The following is a 21,022-nucleotide window of genomic DNA, read 5'->3' on the forward strand; positions in this document are numbered from 1 at the left end:
GGGGAGATGAAGCATGAGAGACTGTGGACTCCAAGGAACAAAGGGTCTTAGAGGGGAGGGGAGTGAGGGGATGGGTTGGCCGGGTGATGAGTATTAAGGAGGGCAGGTATTGCATGGCGCACTGGGTATTTTACATAAACAATGAATATTGGAACACTATACCAAAAACTAATGATGTACTGTATGCTGACTAACATGATAAAAAAATTTTAATCAGGAAATGCAAATTTAAAAAAATAAAATGCATGTAGAAAAAATAAAAACAAAATAAAATATAGGTAGAAACTAAAAAAATAAAATGACACACTTAGAAAAGAATTAGAACTGCAGAAAATTAAATCACTAATACGAAAGATTATGATTAGCTGTCTCAGAATTCAGAGGAAAAGAACAGAGACATGACAATGATAAAGGACATAGAAAGATGCTCCAATAAAATAATTATAAGTGCTTCTCAGGAAAAAACCACTTAGAACAAATGCAGTAATCCAAATTAGAGTAGAAGAAAATGTCCTAGCATGGGGATTAATTAAAACTCCAAATTAAAAATCCACAGATTGAAAGGAGTTATGATACCACATGCATACACCCATACACACACAGATCCACATTATCCTCACAAAGTTATTTCACTTCAGGGATAAATAAAACCATGTCCTATAAATATTCTGGAAATAAAGACATCTTTTAAAAAAGATGTTAGGAGCCCCAGCTGGCTCAGTTGGTAGAGCATAGGACTCTTGATCTAGGGATTGTGAGTTCAAGCCCTACCTTGGGTGTAGCACTTACATAAAATAATACTAAAAGTAATGGGGCACCTGGGTGGCTCAGTGGGTTAAGCCTCTGTCTTTGGCTTGGGTCGTGATCTCAGGGTCCTGGGATCGAGCCCCGCATAGGGCTTTCTGCTCAGCAGGGAGCCTGCTTCCCCCCCACCCCTGCCTGCCTCTCTGCCTACTTGTGATCTCTTTCTCTGCCAAATAAATAAATAAAATCTTTAAAAAATAATAATAATAAAAATAAAAATAAAATGTTAAATCTACGAAATCTAAATTTCCTAGATTAATGTTTAGGAATAATCACCATCTCAATTAAATTAGCCTCTTGGCTAATTTGAGTTTGAATTGATGAAATGATTCTAAAATTCATTTAAACATACAGGAATACAATAATGGAAAGAATATATAGGAATATCATAAATAATTTATAAAGAAGAGTATTGGGAACGGACTAAACCCTCTATCTGGTAAAATCTACTATAAAGCTGCTAAAAGTAAATCACTGTGGCATTGGTAGCAATGTGGAGAGAAAACGCATGTAAATATAACAGAAGAGATGGTCCAAAGCCAGATCTTAGTATTTATGTTATATTATGTAAGCAAATCCATGGAAAATGGAAGGATTTTTCTTCTCTTCTTCTTTTTTCTTAAAAAGATTTTATTTATTCTTTTTGAAAGAGCAAGAGAGACAAAGAACGAGAGAGTGAAAGAGCACATGCCGGGGGAGGAGCAAAGGGAGGAGAAGCAGACTCCTTACCGGCAGACTCCCTACCGGCAGATAAAGGCAGAGGCTCAACCAACTGAGCCACCCAGGTGCCCCTGGAAGGATTTTTTCAATAGATACTTTTGTTATGAGCGGTTAACTGTTTAGGCGTGTGGAGGGTGTCTATTTATTTATTTGGTGCTGAAACCTGAGATGGAGTGTCTATTTAGATCCTCACTCTATAACATAACAAAATACATCCCAGTAGATTAGGATTTAATAAATTCTAAAATAACCAACCATCAAAACACAAAAGAAAACAGAATTCATCCTTCATATCTGTAAGTTTAAAAGGAATGGGAGAAATTACCAAAAGACAGATACAAGCACCTACACTTTAAATTTCTGCTTATCTACAATGCCATAAACAATACTAAAATATAAATTGGAATAAACTATCTTCAGTGAAAATACCAAGGAGGGGGTAATATCTTACTGTACAAATCACTTACAGAAATCAACTACATGAAGGCATGAACTGATCATTCACAACAGAAGAAACTGAAATGGTTAATAAATATCTGAAAAAAGTAATTGATCAGTAATCAAAGAAACACTGTTGCAGATAGCAATGTCATGCTGCTTTTTCACCTTTCAAGTTAAGGAAGTTTAAAAAGGGGGCACCTGGGTTGCTCAGTGGGTTAAAGCCTCTGCCTTCGGCTCAGGTCATGATCCCAGGGTTCTGGGATGGAGCCCTGCATCCGTCTCTCTGCTCAGCGGAGAGCCTGCTTCCTCCTCTCTCTCTGCCTACTTGTGATCTCTGTCTGTCAAAGAAATAAATAAAATCTTAAAAAAAAAAAGAAAGTTTAAAAAGTTAGCTTCCTTAATGGCTTAATGTGAGAGTGAGGGCAGTAAGAACTTGGACAGTCTTTTTTTTTTTTTGAAGGAGCAATGAGAGCTTTGTTCAGATCCTAGGGCCCTAGATAGTCATTCTTAGACATTGTTGATGAAGTATACATTTGTATGATCTCTTGGGCAAGCAATTTCAAAGAGTTTTAGAAAATCTCCTACTCTCTTACCCCATAATTTTAGTTTTAGGACTCCATCTCAAGGAAATTCTAAAAAAATATGTTTGATACTTTCTGCACAAAAATATTCATCTCCAAGCTATGCATTATATTTAAAAATTAAAAAGTATTTCATGCTTCATGTTAGAGGATAACATGATATGAATATAATGCAGTTTTTAAAAATTAAAATGTGAGTATGTATTGAGTAATTGTCTAAGTATTTTGTATTTGCTCATTGACCCCTCACTACAAGGATACTGGTTAGATTCCTTGGCCCTTCCAGGTGCACCCACCACTCTTCTCCAGTTTCTTCTGATTGGTAAGAGCTGCATCAACAGAATCTCTTGCCTTCTATTTTCTGGTTGGGGTAGGGCAATGGAAAGGACCAGGGGAAGGCCGGCGAGGAAGTTTTGGATATTATTTGTCCTGGTTCCCTCTCTGTGAGTTTCCTGTGGGCTGTAAACCTCCCTGAACTAAAGGCCACAGCTCGTGTAGGCAGCCCCTACCAAACACCACCGTCACCAGGTTCTGATAACTGTTCTCTCCCTTTACCCCTTCACAATGATGCCTTCTTGCTCTCACCAGCCTGGGGATACTGACTGATTCCCTGTGGTTTCTCTTCATCTTACTTATCTCTTTTAAAATATTTCCTTTATGGGGTACCTGGGTGGCTCAGTTGTTTAGCATTTGCCTTCAGCTCAGGTCATGACCCCAGGACCCCATCAAGCCCCACATGGAGACTTGCATGGAGCCCCACGTCGGGCTCCCTGCTTAGCAGGAAGCTTGCTTCTCCCTCTTCCCTGGCTTGTGTTCCCTCTCTCGTTATCTCTCTTTCTGTCAAATAAGTAAATAAAAACTTTAAAAATATATATATTTGTCAGTTTCTTCAAATGATTTAATTAGAGTTTTCTGTTTCCTACCGGATCCCTGACAGATACAATGGCTTATGAGACTTTATATCTGAGGAGATAGACACAGAGAAGTTAAGTAATATGCCCAAGGTCACAAAAGGGAGGAAATAATAATTGTAGGATATGTCAAAATTTTTCCTTTATCTATTTTAAAATAACTTTTATTGTTTTTATTACAAAAGATATATAAAATATATAGTACAAACAAATAAAACGAAGAGAAGAAAATACCCATATTTCCACTCACCCAACCCATCCATTATTTATTTAATAAGATTCCCACACTTTTGTCTCTAGGCAAACTCCTGCTTCTCATCCCAGGCTCTACGTTCAATTGTCTACTCTATAATCTTCATCTGGATGTCTCAAAGGCACTTGAAACTGAACATGTCCAAAATAAGCTCATGATCTTCCAAATTCTAGCCACAACCAAGTCCTGTCAATTTTACATGTAAATGTTTCTAATATGTCCACAGCTCTCCAGCTGCCACCACCCACCTTAGTCCAAGACACTATCACCTCTTTCTTTGAAGAATTCCAAGTTTTGGTCTCCCTGTATCTATCTACTCTTGTCTCCTTCAGCCCATTATTCACACAGCAGGCAGATAGACCTTTTCAAAATGCAATCTTGTCATAACACCCCCTGCTTAAAACCTTGCAATGGCTTCCACTGCTTTAGAATACAGACCAAGGGGTATCCTTTGGCCCAGCTAACCTCCGTAGTTTTGTCTCCTGTGCTCCTTTCCTCCCCTTGCTTAGCTCTACTGTCTGGCTTTTAGCTTCATCAAGGAACCATGCTTCTTCCTACCACAGGCCCTTTGCCCACATTGCTCCCTCATTTTGGCTCTTTTTTTTTTTTTAAGATTTTATCTGTTTATTTGACACAGAGAGAGGGAGACAGCAAGAGAGGAAATACAAGCAGGGGGAGTGGAAGAGGGAGAAAAGGGCTTCCTGCTGAGCAGGGAGCCTGACACAGGGCTCCATCCAAGGGCCCTGGGATCAAGACCTGAGCCCAAGGCAGGTACTTAACAACTGAGCCATCCAGGTGCCCCTGGGACTTTTTTTTTTTTAAGATTTTCTTTCTTTATTTGAGCATGAACACAAGCTGGGGGTGGGGGCAGGGGCAGAGGGAGAGAGGGAGAAGCAGACTCCCTGCTCAGCACAGGGCCCTATGGAGCTCGATCCCAGGACCCTGAGATAATGACCCCGAAGGCAGACGCTCAACCACCTGAGCCACCTAGGCCCTTTCTGGGACGTTTTTACATACCTCCCCAAAGTTAACCTCCAGAGTGATCAAGACACTCTAACACTTTCTTATCACTAGCTGCCTTTCCAACATTACATTTATCAGAGCTTATGTGAACACATCAAGCATGTGGTTGCCTTCTCCTTTACCAGGTCCTCTAGTAGACGGTAGGCTGTCTTGTGTCGCCTGCACATCTCCATCCAGTACTTTGCCCTGTGCCTAGCACATAGTACGAAATCAGTATTTGAATGAAAAGAAATAAACGCAACAGGGATAAAGACAAAGCTGGACGAATCATATTAGAAAGGTCTGAATTCTTTATATCCATTATTTCCTCTTTTTTTACTTCAGAATCTAACAAGATAAAAATGATTTAGTCATGCGTCAACTACTTTTCTAGAAAGTAAAAACTATTAAAACTGGGTAAATAGGGGCACCTGGGTAATTCAGTCAGTTAAGCATCTACCTTCAGCTCCAGTCATGATCTCAGGGGCCTGGGATCCAGTCCAGCATCAGGCTCCCTGCTCAGCGGGGAGTCTGCTTCTTCCTCTCCCTCTGCCCCCCTACATGGTCTCTCTCTCTCGCTCTCAAATAAATGCATTAAAAAAAAACTTTAAAAAAACTGGATAAAAAGACTATATCTATATTCCCTTACAGTTTCTTCAACAAGATTGATACACAACTCAAGAAGCAGGAGAAATATTTACAGGTGGGCATGGATTCTAGTTAACTTCCTGGAGTTTTTGTCACTTACTCTAGATGTTTTATTTGTTTTGAGGGTTCTAGTGATGACAAAATCAGCTCTAGGCGGATAAAGTGGAAATTTAAAGAAGGGATAAAACTAGCATGAGGCTGGTTGTACAGTAAAATACGTTCACTATCTTTTTGGTAGGATGGGGAAACACGTGTTTTGTTTGCTTGTGCTCCTTAACTAGCCCTTGATCTTCACTTTTAAAGTGCAGGTCCCACTTAATCTGAGATAACTGAGGGATTTTTTTTTTGTTTATTTCCTTTTTTTCAAAGACTTCATTTACTTATTTAAGAGAGAGCGCGCGCATAAGGGATGAGGAGGCAGGGATGAGGGAGAAGCTGGCTCCCCACTGAGCAGGGAGACTGATCGGGGGCTCCAGCCCAAGATTCTGGGCTCATGACCTGAACCAAAGGCAAAAGCTTAACGGACTGAGCCACCCAGGCGCCCCTGATAGTTGAGTTCTTAATTTTCTTGCCTACTTGCTTCGTTTGGGGTCAAGCACCTCAACTTGGACAACCCTACAGAGAATTAGTAATCGCCGGTTGGCCCCAACGGCTTCCCACCTCACCCCGCCCCCTCCCTAGGGAGAGGGCGCCCGCGGCTGCGCAGACCTCACCCAGCCCCTTGTGACGTCACAAAGGAGCCCACCCAAGTGCGGTGCAGCGCCGGGACCCCATAGTCATCGTCCCTGCTCTTTAATTACCCGCTTCCCTTACCCCACCTGGCTCAATCTTCTTTTAGTCAGGGTGTGAGAATAAAGGTGCTAGGCTCAAACCCCCACGGGGCCGCCACTGCGCCCTTGGGTGGCGTCGCCCGCCCTTCCGGGTGGGCGAGAGAGACGGAGCCGCGCTGCGCTAGCCCTAGGCTCCCCCGCCGCCCAGTGGGCTGGTCTGCTGGGGCGGCCTCGGGAGCGCGCGGGTACCGGACCCAGGAGCTGGCGAGGCGCGCGCCCGTGGGGGAGGGGCGGGGAGCAGAACGTCGTCACCCGCCCCACGCGCTCCAGAACCATGAGCTCACACAGCTCCGCCGCCTCCAGAGGCAGTGGCAGCGGGAGGGGCTGCGAGGCGGAGCCTGCGCCTGGAGCCGGGGGAACAGCTTCCCACATCTCGGACCCCGACTCCAACTTGGGCGCGGTCACATCCTCCGCCTCCGGGTCAAGCAGCGGTTCTGAGTGGCGGACCTTCTCCAGTCCGTTTTCCAGCTTCCTGTCGAACGTTTCCATACCGGACCCCGGTTACGAGAAGAGCTCCGGCGCGCCCGCCCAACTCCGCTCCACTCCCGGCTCCAGGACCAACACAGACTCTAGGATTGGCCTCTGGGGCTTCGGCGCCCACGGCCTGAACCACCAGATCCCCATGTCTGCCACCCGCCAGAGCACCGCCGATGGGGCCGCGCCAGCTTCCACCCCTGACGCAGGCCACCCCCGGGTACCGGTACAAAGACCTGCCTCGCTCTCAGGTCCCCCTCTAGCGTCGGTATCTGAGTCCACCCCGCCCGCAGTGCTCGTCTATTCCCGAGAATCAGTACCAGAACGTCCTACATCCACGACCTCTACCCAAGAATCAGGGCAAGGGTTTGTCCTGCCCTTCTCGCCCGGCTTCCTCAGGTTACCGATTCCAGAACCTCTTACACCCAATAACACTCCCGAGGTGTCAGCACTCGGGCTCGCCCCGCCCTCAGTGATCGGCTCTTCTTGGAGTTCGGTGCCTGGGCCTCCCGTACCCAATAACTCCCCGCTACTGTCATTGCAAGGATCCTATCAGTTCTCAGGACCCGGCTCTCCCCGACTGTCAGTAGACGCATCTGTTGTGCTCTCGGAGTCCTCCCGAGTGTCGGTGCAAGGGTCGCCCCCGCCCTCAGTGCTCAGTACCCCCCGGAGTTCACTGCCGGGATCTGGACCGCTCTTGGACTCCTCTCGAGTGTCGCTGCAAGGGTCCGCCCCGCCCTCCAAGCTCAGCTCCCTCGCGACTCCGCAGCAAGGATCCGCCCAGCTCTCCGAGTCCACCCCGCCCTCAGTGCCCGGCTCCCCTCGGGATTCGGTACAAGGACCTCTTACGCCCAGGAACACCTCCCGAGGGTCGGCACAAGGGTCCACCCAGCCCTCCGTGCCCGGCTCTCCCCGGGATTCGGTACGAGGACGTCTTACGCCCAGGAACACCTCCCGAGGGTCGGCACAAGGGTCCACCCAGCCCTCCGTGCCCGGCTCCCCCCGGGATTCAGTACAAGGACCCCTTACGCCCAGGAACACCTCCCGAGGGTCGGCACAAGGGTCCACCCAGCCCTCCGTGCCCGGCTCCCCCCGGGATTCGGTACAAGGACCTCTTCCACCCAGAAACAACCCCGGAGGGTCGGCACAAGGGTCCACCCAGCCCTCCGTGCCCGGCTCCCCCCGGGATTCGGTACAAGGACTTCTTACGCCCAGGAACGCCTCCCGAGGGTCGGCACAAGGGTCCACCCGGCCCTCAGTGCCAGGTGCCCCCCGAACATCCGCGGAAGGATCGGCTCCGCCCCCGGGCTCCACTGACGGAGCAGTGCAAGGGGCTGCTCCGCCCTCAGTGCCGGGCTCTGCACGAGTGTCGGTGGAAGAATCGGCTCCGCCCCCGGACTCCCCCCGAGAGTCGGTAGAAGGGCCCGCCCCGCCCTTGGCCCGTTCCACTCCTATACCTACGCCCCGGGAGAGTCTCAGCCAGGGCATGGAGAGTGAGGAGAAGTCGAGTAACGCGGGCCACATGTTCGACGTAGTCGTGATAGGAGCCGGCATCTCAGGTTAGTATGGACCGTAGCGGTAACCTGAGGGCCCCTGGCCGGCCCGGGGTGGGGGGCTTCCAGTAGCGCAGCAGCATATGGGGCGGGCGGGCGGGGGGTCTCTCTTGCATGCTGGAGTGCAACAGTGCCCGGGCCCGGATCTTGCGAGGTGAGAGTGGGGGTTGGGCCAGATTTGCCGTTGGTGTGAACTGGGGGAGGCAGAACAATAATTTTACTGCTACTATTAAATATTAGCATTTAATTAGCACTCTCTGTGCAGTTATATTTGGTACTTGACTAGCATTTCCTCAATCCTCAGCAGTCCTGTGAGAGGTGTACTCGCCCCCATTTTACAAAACCAAGTAACTGAGGTCTGGAGACTTTCAGTTACTTTTCCAGCGGTTGAACCACTTAGCCAGAAAAGGGCTGAATGATTTTTTTTTCCATTTAAGGCCTTCTAATCCCTGAGGTGGCTGCTTTGCCTCACTGATTTCATGTCCTTTGCCCTAAACAGAACATCAGTGTTGGGATTTTTGTAGTATTGAAGTAGTAAGAGTGTTATTCTGGTTCTGCTCTTCTCCAAGCTCTTTTCCTTAGAAAATTTGGTAAGTGAAGTAGGAAGAATCGTTTAGTAAAACGTGTTCATTGTTTTTTTTTTGTTTGTTTGTTTTGTTTTAAAGGAGAGAGGGTGGGCTCTTAGTTTTAACCTACTCCGGCTGTTTTTTTAGAACTTGCAGGAAGGTGTGGGGCATGTATTACCCAAAGGGAATCAATCCCTTTGTGAAGCAGAGGCCCATAGCTGGTCAGGGAATGCCCTGTTGTGTCCTTTCATAACAGCTCCCAGTGACCGAAGCCTGTCCTGTGTGGAGCTGGTGAGCCTGGGTTCCCCTGGTCCTGTCCTAGGTTTGCAGCTGACCAAGTGCATGAGGCTTGCCTGTATCTTCCTGGAAACCTCATCATGGCTGATATATTCAGTTGTCACTGAGGCTGTCATAATTGCTAAAATTTGAAATTCAGGCATTGTGTTTCAGTTCAGCCCTGGCTGGAGTCCCGCATGAATCTGCCCCGATTCCCACTAATTTCTGAAATATACCTGCAGGATCTGATTTAGAAAGAGCCAGAAAGAAGGTGGAAGGGAGTTAAGTAGAATGGCCCACAGTAGCCATTTGTATGCATCATCTGAGGAGGGGGAGACTCTGAGCATGCTTAAAAATCAATTTTGAGTGGAGATAGCTTGACTTGGTCTCTTGAGGATCGACAGTCTGAATCGCCAGAGGAGAGGTTGGCCTGAGCTGTTGCTTTGACACTCTAGCCAGTGCCCGCAAAAACATGCATGTATGTTGGAACATCAGAGGAAAGCAGAGCATGGTGAAGAGTAAGAAAAAGAAGTAAATTTGTCTTGTTTCCATTCATTCATTCAACAAACACTTGCCAAGTGCATGCAGTGAAGAGAACTGGTGTTTCCCCAAAACCTAGTCCTCCCATGCATGCCTCCTAGAAGCAATGTGATTGTTGATCACTGGGAAGTAAAGGTTCTGATTGTGTGGTCTATGAAGTGATTCGTTCTTTCTCTTCCCCCATCTCCATTATCCACACTTCACAATTTGGGGTTCTTTCTGAAATTTTATCTTTGTCCTTTTCTTGTTCTGTGCTCCCGTATTCCTTAAGGAGCGTTTTTGTCTTGTCTTTTCCCTCTGCCCAATGACCTGTTGTGTCTCCCTTTCCACATCTTATTTCTAATAATTGGTCATGAGCCAAGGTGGATTTATCGTGGAGCCGGTGACCATCCTGCTTTATGGCATTTCAACTGCAGGTGCCTTCTGCTCCTCATTCTGAATAAATAGCTTCAGACTGTGTCTTGTATTGGTAACCTTGAATTCTTTTTTCTTAAAGAGGGCACCCAAATCATGTAAGCTTCAGGCCCCTCAAAACCTGGATCTGTCTCTGATCATTATTCATTATTAATTTGTTTCATGTGGGGAAAAGCAGAGGGACTTTATTGCACAGTAGTTCACACACCTATTCTAGCAACCAGCTTCCAGTCCCTTAGTGACAGTGGAAAACCAGGGAGCTTTCTCTAATATCATCTCTCGTCACTCAATTGGAGTGGCTTTAACACCAAAACTGACCAGAAACATTGCATTCTTGCTGTGGTGCTTTCCCAAGATGGTTCACAGCTAAAATTAAAAGTAGATGCAAGTCTGTCTCAGGCTGAACCCTGCACACGGACTGGGTATTTCATAAGCAGGTGAGAGGCGTTATTGCTCAAGGGGTTCTTGAGAACCCCATCTCAGAAACACGTCATCTTTGCCTGTGCTTGGCAGAGTCCTGTAAGCGACTTAATCCCTGTATCAGTTTTAAATGCTTTGGGATATTTCTTAAAACTTCTGTCACAACTTGCACACTTTAATATGCTACCCACACACTTATAATATATGGCCAATTCTCAGTATCTTCAGTGTTATTACTTTTATATAACAATGTAGCTCCCAGAAGAATACAAATTCCAAATGACATTCCTCGGAATCAATCCATAGTAACAGAATTATCTTTCATTTTTGATAACTACCTTGGCTGTATAAAGAATGGCAGCATCTTTTTTTTCAATATCAGTTTTAAAGATTATTTATTTATTTGACAAAGAACACAAGTTGGGGGGAGCAGAAGAAGGAGAAGCAGGGGTTGCGGCGCTCGATCCCAAGACCCTGGGATCGTGACTTGAGCTGAAGGCAGGTGCTTAACTGACTGAGCCACCCAGGCACCCCAAGAGTGGAAGCATCTTAATATAGCTCTCTCATCATTAAAAAAAAAAAACCTTAAAACAGGGATGCCTGGGTAGCCCAGTGGGTTAAGCATCCGACTCTTGGTGGCACAGGTCATGATCTCATGGGTCCTGAGATCAGGTTCTGTGGGGGACTCCATGCTCAGTGGGGAGTCTGCTTGAAGTGTCTCTCTGTCTTCCCCTCTTCCAATCATGTATGTGCATGCATGCTCTCTCCAAAATAAATAAATCTTTAAAAAAAATAAAACAGAGCACGTCTTATAGCCACAAGCCCCCTTTTACTGTCTGCTAATCAATTACATAATTGTATATACTGTGTCAGTAGTGGAGAAGGGAGACCCCCTGCTCATTTGTAAGTAATATAATGGTATCTTTAATATGCTCTGGCCCTTACTTGTCATCCATCATCTATCATCAAGTCCTTCTTGAAACTCCTTTCATTCTGTGACACTTGGATCCTGAATTTTTTATTCCACACTGATCGCCCCTTTACTGTTCCTTTCATTGCGCCCATATTTTTGTGAACTTCCAGTTTTGAAACAGCTTGAGGTTCAGCTGTTGATCCCCGTTGTGTTCTTATGCACTTTTCCCCTTTCTTACTCATTCTAGGACTTGAGATTTCCCTTATCTATAGAAAGCTCTTAAGTCTCTAGTTTGGATCCATTTCTTTCTCTGAGATCCTGTTTATAGCTTATCTGCTCCTGGGTATTTCACCCTTTAATGTCCTGTTCTTGCTTCATATTCACCATGTCCAAAAGCCTCCTTGACCTCCAACCCAGCTTTTCTTCCTCACTGCCTTGGCTCTGTTCTTGGCACCATAATCCTTTACACCCAGCCAACAGATCCTTCTAATTCCTTGTTTGGGCTTTTCCTCTTCTCCATTCCCAGTGACTCCCCCATCCCCAGGATAGACTCTGGACCCCTTTGGCTCATCAGGTTATGACCATCTTTCCAGTGGCTACCCTTTACTTTGGGCTCTCCCTTCATGTCCATCCTGCAGTGTTCTCCCAGAGTTGATTTTTTTTTTTTTCATTTTGGGCATAGTTGACACACAATGTTACATTCGTTTCAGATATACAACATAGTGATTGGCTAAGTCTATATGTTATTCTAGGCTCACCAGAAGCGTAGTTACCATGTGTACCATTACACTGTAGTACAGTACTATTGATTATATTCCCTTTCATATATGCCGTACCTTTCGTCCCTGTGACTTAACTCATTCCATAACCAGACTTGAATTTTTTTTTAAGATTTTATTTATTTATTTGACAGACAGAGATCACAAGTAGGCAGAGAGGCAGACAGATAGAGAGAGAGGTGGAAGCAGGCTCCCTGCAGAGCAGAGAGCCCAATGTGGGGCTCGATCCTAGGACACCGGGACCATGACCTGAGCCAAAGGCAGAGGCTTTAACCCACTGAGCCAGCCAGGTGCCCCCCAGACTTGAATTTTTAAACACTTCTTTCATCACCTTGCTCTTCTGCTCAAGACTTTCCTTCAGTGGTCTATTACCAGCCCTTCAAGCTTCCCTCCATACGCTCAGTTGTCAACCCCACTTAGTTAGACAACTAACATTCCCCACTGTCCCCAGCATGGAGGCACGCTGCTGTCTTGTCAACGGTGCTACACCATGTTTATTTTGTCCCTTCACCGCTTCCTTGTTTTTGTCTTTCTTAACATGGGAGTGCTTCTCTCTGACTGTTTACATTTTATTCATTCTTCAACACCTGATTAATGACCCTTTTTAAAAAAAAAAAGATTTTATTTATTCATTTGAGAGAGAGAGTAAGCGTACACACAGAAGCCGGGATGGGGGGTGGGGGGAGAAGGAAAGTAGAGGGAGAAGCAGACTCCCTGCTGAGCAGGGAGCCCAACACAGGGCTCAATCCCAGGACCTGGAGACCATAACCTGAGCCAAAGGCAGACGCCTCACCATCTGAGCCACCCAGGTGCCCCTAATGACCCTTTCCTTAATCACTCTGGCTGCCCTTGATTTTTCCCTGTTAGTGTTTGTCATCTGTGTCTAACAATGCACACTTATTTTCTGTGTCTATTTCTTGATGTTATTTTAACTATAGCAATTCAGTCATTGACCACTGATGCTAGTTCTTACTCAGGAGCTGACACAGATACAACAAATGACAGAAACCCAGCGGCATACGATTTTAAGATCTGCCCCAAATGGAGAATTTCTGAATTGGCTGTCTGTAGGGGGAGGGAAAAAAAAAAGAGAAGAAAAGAAAAGGGGGGAAAAAAGCCCACCTCCAAGGGTCAATGTATACTTCAGAGTCTTTGGGCCCAAGGGGTTTTTGCCAGGCAGTCCGGTCCAGTCACCTAAGATTTCAGTCCTCTCCACGGCATGTCCTTGGTGATGATCTGGCTGTAGCTTTGAACACATCTAGGGAGGGGGAAAGCTCTGCTCCTCAGACCAACTTATTATGAGCAGAGATGGCTCTGCTGCCTGGACTCATTGAAGCCCTTTGGGAGCCTCTACCTTATGCCAGGCAGTGGCTAGATCTTGGGGGAAAAGGTCTGATGATGAGTAAGTAGTTTCCCTGCCCATAAGGTGCCCCATCCTCGTGCAAGAAGGAATCAAATAAGAGAATAATCGACATTAGAACAGTGGAAGAAACATTATTGTCATGAGTATGAACAAGTGCTGGGACCTTGAAAGTTAAGTTTCTAAGTGAAAGCACTTCAGTCCTAATGCCGGGCAGTCCTGGGTAGTGGAAGAGTTTTTCCATGGTTTTGGAAATTTTGAAGTGTCACATGGAAAGAGATTATTTCCAACTAGTGTTTAAGTAGAGGACCTCCCCCATATTTTTATCCATGAGCCGAATTCTGCTTAAAGAATTGAGCACACTAGCCACCCAGAAGTCGGGACTGTATAAAATCAGTGGGGATTGAATCCTTTTCATCCTCTGAGACAGAAAAGCTGTTTTGCAAGAAGGTTGACTAATCCTCTGAATTCCGACAACTGAGTCCACAACATACCGCAATTTCCCTTTTTGCTGAAATACATCACCCTGAAGAATCCTTTTTGCTGAGAGCATTTTTGGCATTTTAACTCAGAACTTGGCAACAGACAGTTGTGGTTTGGTAGTGATTACGAAAAACATTTACAAATGCTGCTTTTTTGGGGCACCATAGTTATTCAGATACTCTGAGGTTCAGTGCAGATGGGGCACTAATGTTCTGCCTTTTAGGACACGTCTTTGCCTCTATTTTGTGTTTTTTTCTTAAACTAGCATCCTTTCACTTTAGGAACTTTTTTGATGTTGAACAAAGAATGCTAGAATATTTGGGTTCTGATTTTTTTGAAATCTTCATGGTTGAATGAGATGTGGGGTTTAGCTAACATTTAATAGGCCGTTTTCACATGTAGCCAATACTAATTGGCTTGACCCGACACATAATCCTCAGCTAATGTGAAAAATGCATTTAACAATAGATTTAAGTACAGTGTAATTATATAAGTATCGTACAACTGTAGCATAATTACGTCACAGAGACCCATGATTGAGAAGTTGAAAGGTGGGAGTTTGTTATTGGCAACTATGGGTCATACAATCTTTGTGCAGGTGTGACATACACATATTAATCTATATATAACCAATCTTACCAGTTTTTGGATTCAAGTGTACCCAGAAAGACTGAGGTTCTGTTGTAGTTTTTTTTTTTTAAGATTTTATTTATTTATTTGACGGACAGAGATCACAAGCAGGCAGAGGCAGGCAGAGAGAGAGGGGAAGCAGGCTCCCCCCGCCCTGAACAGAGAGCCCTAGATCCCAGGACCCCAAGATCACAACCTGAGCCGAAGGCAGAGGCTTTAACGCACTGAGCCACCCAGACGCCCCCTGTTGTAGTTTTTAAAAAAAAATTTTTTTTAAGATTTTTATTTATTTACACAAGCAGGGGGAAGGGCAGAGGGAGAAGCAGACTTCCTGCTGAGCAAGGATCCCAATGCAGGGCTCCATCCAGGACCCTGGGACCCTGACCTGAGCCAAAGACAGACGCTTAACCGACTGAGCCACCCAGGCAGCCCCTGTTGTCATTTTATATCACATACAAGGGTTTGCAAGAGCACAGACATCCAGGCGGCACTTGTTTGAAGACTGTGCTTGCGTGTACGAGATGGGTAGATTTCATAATGACAACAACTTCTCATGTTAGGTTTGAGTGATCAGAACTGCACAAAATGAGCCAAAAGAAGTTTAGTTACATTTTTTACTACTGTAAGCTTTGAGACAAGTTGATGGTTAGGACTGTTCTTTGCCTTTATGGCGAAAAATATTTTATAGTTTTGCCAGGAATTTGTATTTTCTTCTGGATGATCTGTTCCTTATTATGTTGCCATTTGGCATTATGAATTAGGGCAGCTTAAAATCTTTTTCTTCCACATTTTAAAACAATTTTTTAAGTCATCTCTATACCCAGTGTGGAGCTCGAACTCACGGTCCCAAGATCAAGAGTTGCACACTCTACCGACTAAGCCAGCTAGGTGCCCCCAGGGCAGTGTAAAATCTTTAAGCTGTGGGTTTTGTCATCTATACAATTAGAGGTTGGATTAAGTTGGACTATGTTATATGTGATGTATCTTCCAGCATCTCTTTTAGTAATTAGTAGTCGTCCTACTGTCTGTCTCTTCAGCTTTCTCTTTTGAATATCCTCCTCTACACATTTTTCCCTCCATGTTGTATTCTGGAAACAGTTTGCATGATCTCTCACACTGACATCCTACACTAACTTAATTAAATCCGAGTCTGGGGCTCTCTTACACGTGCTCATTCACACCTTCTCCATGACTTCTCTCAGCCTTAGTTTCAAAGCCCTTTTGTAGTTGTTGCTAAGCCAAAGTAAACAAAACCCCACTTTATAGCAATAATTAATCAATTGATTCGGTAAAAGTGTCAATAAGAACGTAAACATCAGATGATAAGCTTTGAGAGTTGAGTTTATTACATATTAACCATGTTCAAAGGTCACAGAATTAGAGCCTGTAAGCCCTTACAGGGACCAACACAGAGGCTCCGAGGGATCAAGTAAATTACCAAATGCCAAAAAATTCTTGACTTTGGACCCCTAAAACATTGACCATCAGGGCAGTGCCGCTTCTTTACCCTGCCTCGCTGGGCTTGCCCCGTAGGCCCGTCCCTAGAACTGCAGTAAACTTTATTTTTGCTTTACTTTGATGCTTGATGCTCTAAAACACAGTGATAACTATTGTTGCACAGTAATTTATGTTTTAGAATATGTTACATAGCCTGTTACTGCTGCACGAACATTTTTACTTAAAAAGATGGGACACCCTATTAAGGTCAAATGACTTTCATATGAAGAATTTATTTCCTTTTTGAAAGGTCCATACCTGGTGTGTTTAGGATCATGTGGAGCAGTTGTTTGACTAGTTTCCATCAGTGGTTCTTAACCTTTTGGATCCTGTCTCCCTTTGAATATCTGATGAAAGCTATTGAAACTTTCCACCATGGGGTGCCTGAGTGGCTTGGTACGTTGAGCCTCTGCCTTCAGCTCCGGTCATGGTCTCAGGGTCCTGGGATCGAGCCCCAAATCGGGCTCTCTGTTCAGTGAGGAGCTTGCTTCCCCCCGACCTCTCTCTGCCTGCCTCTGCCTGCTTGTGATCTCTGTCAAATAAATAAATAAAATTAAAAAAAAGAAACTTTACACCAAAAAATATGAGTTTTTACTCATAGACTTTTTCCTCCTGCCCCAGGCCAACATCAGTTGTTATGGAAACGTCTTCAGCATCACTGTCCCTGTAGTGTAACTATTTGGGGCTGAGACTGAGAGTTCGCAGAAGTGGTGGAAAAATGAGAATTCAAAGGATTGACTAAGTCATTAGACAGTTACAAGTAATGACTGTGTAGATAGACAATGATTAAAAACAGTCAAGACATCTAGGCTGAAAAATAAGGCATATGTGTCTCCTATATTAAGTCCATGATAAGTTAAGCAGTGAACCTGACATGTTTTGGAAAAAATGAATGTGGGGAGACAACACAGGTGAAGAAAATGGAAGGCTGTGGTGGTTGATGTGATTTTTTTTAAAAAATAGTTTTCCAAGATTGGTATTTACAGATTTTAGGTATTGAAATTAAGCCACTAATATTAAATATATATTTGTTATTTAACATGCAGTTTTTTTTTTAAAGATTTTATTTATTTATTTGACAGAGATCACAAGTAGGTGGAGAGACAGGCAGAGAGAGAGAGGAGGAAGCAGCCTCCCTGCTGAGCAGAGAGCCTGATGTGGGGCTCGATCCCAGGACTTTGGGATCATGACCTGAGCGGAAGGCAGAGGCTTTAACCCACTAAAGCCACCCAGACATCCCTTTAACATGCATTTGTGATAGCCTATGCTCCTTGGTCATTGGAAGCATTTGACAAAATTCAGACCCAAGTAGAAGAGTGAATTCTCTAGTTTATCTGAGACTCCACTTGTCTCTCCACTGACCAGGTGATGCCCAGGAACTTTCTGTGCCATTCCAACTAGAAATCTGAAATGCTGTTGGCGTCTGAGGTTGGTTCAGGAGGTCAGTGGTGGGACAGACAAGGGAAGCAGGAAATGACAGACAAGGATAGGATTTCTCGGAGGAAGTAAGACTTGACAGAAGTGTTGTGGGTTTTGGGTGAATTCTGAAATGCAACAAAAACAACTTTTTCTTTTCTTTTTTTTTTCTTGTCTTCTTTTTTCTTACCGGTAAGTCATTTATTTTGTTTTTAAAATTAGAAATATTTTTTTTAATTGAAGTATAGTTGACACATCAAGATGACATTTAAGGTGACCATTTCCAGGTTAAATGGGTTTTCTTTGAGCCGTGGCTTAAATTCCAGAATTTTTCTTGCACGCGTGTCCGTGTTTGCTCATTCATCCATTCATTTGATAAATATCTGTTGATCACGTGCTCACTGCACACCGGGAGCAAAATTTCTGTTTTCCTGCTTTGGGAACATTGCTTCTAAACCTTTGGTAAGAGGTGATGTTTGACTATACTTTTTATTGTCCTCAGAGTGTGGAGTCCAAGAGTCCAAACGTGCAGTTATATAAGAATTCTGTTGGCCAGAGATCACGTTGCTGAATAATAGAAAGTTAACTTTAAAAGCTTAATATGTGATACACAATCTACATATTCCTAGGTGGTGATGAATGTGAACGTTGAAGAAAAATGTCACTTCTAAGAATTAAGAGGAAGAACTAGCAGAGCCAGCAGAGCATAAGCGGTAGCTGTCCTCAAGTTTTGCTTCAGAACTCTTAGCTTGTGCTCTAGGCATCGTTTACCTGGGTCCCTGTCCAGGGGAGTTTATAACTATCAATATTTGGACACTCTTTTAAGAGATGAAAACAGCTTTCCCAAAGTGTGTTTCGAGGAGTAGTGTTTTTTAAAAAGGCAGAAGGTTGGAGCACCTGGGTGGCTCAGTGGGTTAAAGCCTCTGCCTTCGGCTCAGGTCATGATTTCATGGTCCTGGGATCGAGCCCTGCATTGGGCTCTCTGCTCAGCGGGGAGCCTGCTTCCTCCTCTCTCTCTCTCTGCCTGCCTCTCTGCCTACTTGTGATCTTGGTCTGTCAAATAAATAAATAAAAATCTTCAAAAAAAAAAAAAAGATCAATTTAAAAAAAATAAATAAAAAGGCAGAAGGTGGAGAAATACTGAATTGAACGGGTCTCTTCACTGCAGGACTTATTAGGGCCCTTTATTATGCCAGCATGTGCCACACATTTCCCAGAAGGAGAAATGACGTATGTTGCAACATCCATGAACATTGATACTTCTCCCCTGAGCATCTTGAGGACTAGTGTTCCCATAAAATATTTTTGAAACTTTCACTTTAAACCACAGTGCATCTTAGTGTGCAGAATCAGGGACGGCAGTGTGGAGGGCCCTTGGTGTATTTTTTTAAAAATTTATTTATATAACGGAGAGAGAGAACATGAGTGGGGAGTGGGGGCAGATGGAGAGGGAAAAGCAGGCTCCCCACTGAGCAGGGAGCCCGATGCGGGGCTCGATCTCAGGACCCCAAGATCGTGACCTGAGCCGAAGGCAGACGCTTCACCCACTGAGCCACCCAGGCGCACCCATCCCCCACCCCTTGGTATATTTTTAAAGTTTCAGTAAAAGAATGGAGTGGATCATGAATTAAGGGGTAATTGCATTCCCAAACTCGGATGAAATCCATTTATCTAGAGTGAAGATGAATGCTGAACAATAATCAAATAAATTAGGACTGTCTAGACAACCAGTCTGTCGAATTACGGGCAAATTGAAGTTAATTGTTAGTTTTCATCTATTTATCATTTGAGACAGCACTGCCTTTTTAGCTTATCAAAGGGATTAGAAGATTTGGCATTTTCAAAAGCAGAGAATTATTTCTCTGAAAGGAAAGACACATTGCTGTTGGACGTAGGGATGGATACATAGACTGGAATGGTTATATGTGTCCAGGACAAGTTCGTGTATACACTGATACTCTCTGTTCCCTTTTGCTAAAAAGTACAATACTGGATCAGAGACCAGAAAATGTACTAGTAGTATAGACTCCGCTGGCTGGCTTCGACACAAAGGTTAAAATGATGTGGCGCCCTGTCCTTGTCAGTCTCCTTAGCTGCTCGAGATGAATACAATCTAAGCATTAGAAACTTCCCTGTTGCCCTCATCCAGGTGAGCATGGTTTCATTTTCTCAGTATGAGATTATTCTATTCATTGCAACAAGCATTTAAGCACCTGCACCATGGCAGGGTCTGTTCTAGGGATGCAAAGATGTATAACACATTTCTGTTCTCAAAAAAGTCGTAACACACTAGTTATGAGTCAGATCTCTGGGCAAGAGATCACGGTGCCTTGGGCGAGGGCAAAAGGCCAATGTGGCTTGGACCAGAGTGTCTGTAGTCGCAATGGGAAGCAGGCAGATTCAGAACATAGTCTGAGGCCACAACCAAGAGGACCTGCCCCTCGAATGGATGAGGTAAGTGACAAAAGGAGAAGAATCAGGAATAGCTTCGAGAGTTTTGACCCGAGCGTCTTAGTAAATGATTTACTGAGTTGCAGAGGGCAAGGGGGGAGGACTGAGTTCTGGGGAGATAGTAAGTGTCCTGCTTGAGACGTATTGAGCTGGAGATGCCTCTGTGACCCACCTTGCTTGGGGACTTCATTCTAGTGCAGGTGCCATAAACGCTCCGTGTCTGGTGCCAGGTGGCACTGGGCGGGAAGAAGAAAAATAAAACAGGCTGACAGGGACAGAGTGTGACAGAAGATGAAAACACCTGCCTGTATTGAAAGTGTGTTCCCCGGACACTTGTCACGAGGAATGGGCTCTGTTTCAAGGTTTGTTCTAGTGAAGGAGTGGAAAAGACACCAGATCATCTGTTGTGGAAGCAAAACCAGAAATTGAACTGGAAAGGGTAGCACGAGTCAAATGGACGAATTGCTTCTTTTCTGTCAAATAAAGTAATATGCAGGTCCTTGTGGAAGGACAGTGAAGGGAAGGGCCCTCAGAGAGCTAGAGGAGGTGGGGCTAAGTGTGAGGCTGGGTTCCACAGTAACAGATTTCTATCCCAGGAAGCAGAGGACCATTTCTTCCAAGGCTTCATTGCAGGTATGATTAATTCCATCACCAGGTGCACCGCATGGGTGAGATCATTGCCTGTACCGTTTCTATGGGGAGGATAGGCACGGCCGGACGTTGAGAGGCAGTGCAGAATCTGCTGGAACGTCATTTCCAAGGGCAGTGGCTTTAAGAAGCTGGAGCTTGGTCTGAGGTTGCCATAGCAGCACCGCTGCTGCCTGCCTGCCTCCATCTCCTCCAGGCCCTCCTGGCCCAATAACCAGCAGTAATTAATTAATTAATTAATTAGATAAAAAAGAAAGAAACTAAGGAAAGTATTTTGCTTCTTTTTGCTCTATAGTATCTCAGATCGAGCACGATTTTTCAGTATTGTATAAAACAAAAAACAGTTGCCTGAACTCTCAGACGATGTGTGTTTTTATTTTTTTTAAAGATTTTATTTATTTATTTGACAGGC

General features: G+C 44.6%; 1 protein-coding gene across 1 annotated transcript in view; it reads left to right on the forward strand.

Annotated features, from left to right (window-relative positions):
- Positions 1-6,328: 6,328 nt before the first annotated feature.
- The window catches only part of LOC116857967, a 65,996-nt gene continuing 51,302 nt past the window's right edge, over positions 6,329-21,022 (forward strand). The window contains exon 1 of the mRNA XM_032842454.1: positions 6,329-8,223. Coding sequence (XP_032698345.1) covers positions 6,465-8,223 — 1,759 coding nt within the window. The 5' untranslated portion in view covers positions 6,329-6,464. The remainder of the gene's footprint in view (positions 8,224-21,022) is intronic.

Source organism: Lontra canadensis, unplaced genomic scaffold (genome assembly GCF_010015895.1).
Source record: "Lontra canadensis isolate GAN:19392208 unplaced genomic scaffold, GSC_riverotter_1.0 scaffold131, whole genome shotgun sequence".
Classification (NCBI taxonomy): Eukaryota; Metazoa; Chordata; class Mammalia; order Carnivora; family Mustelidae; genus Lontra; species Lontra canadensis.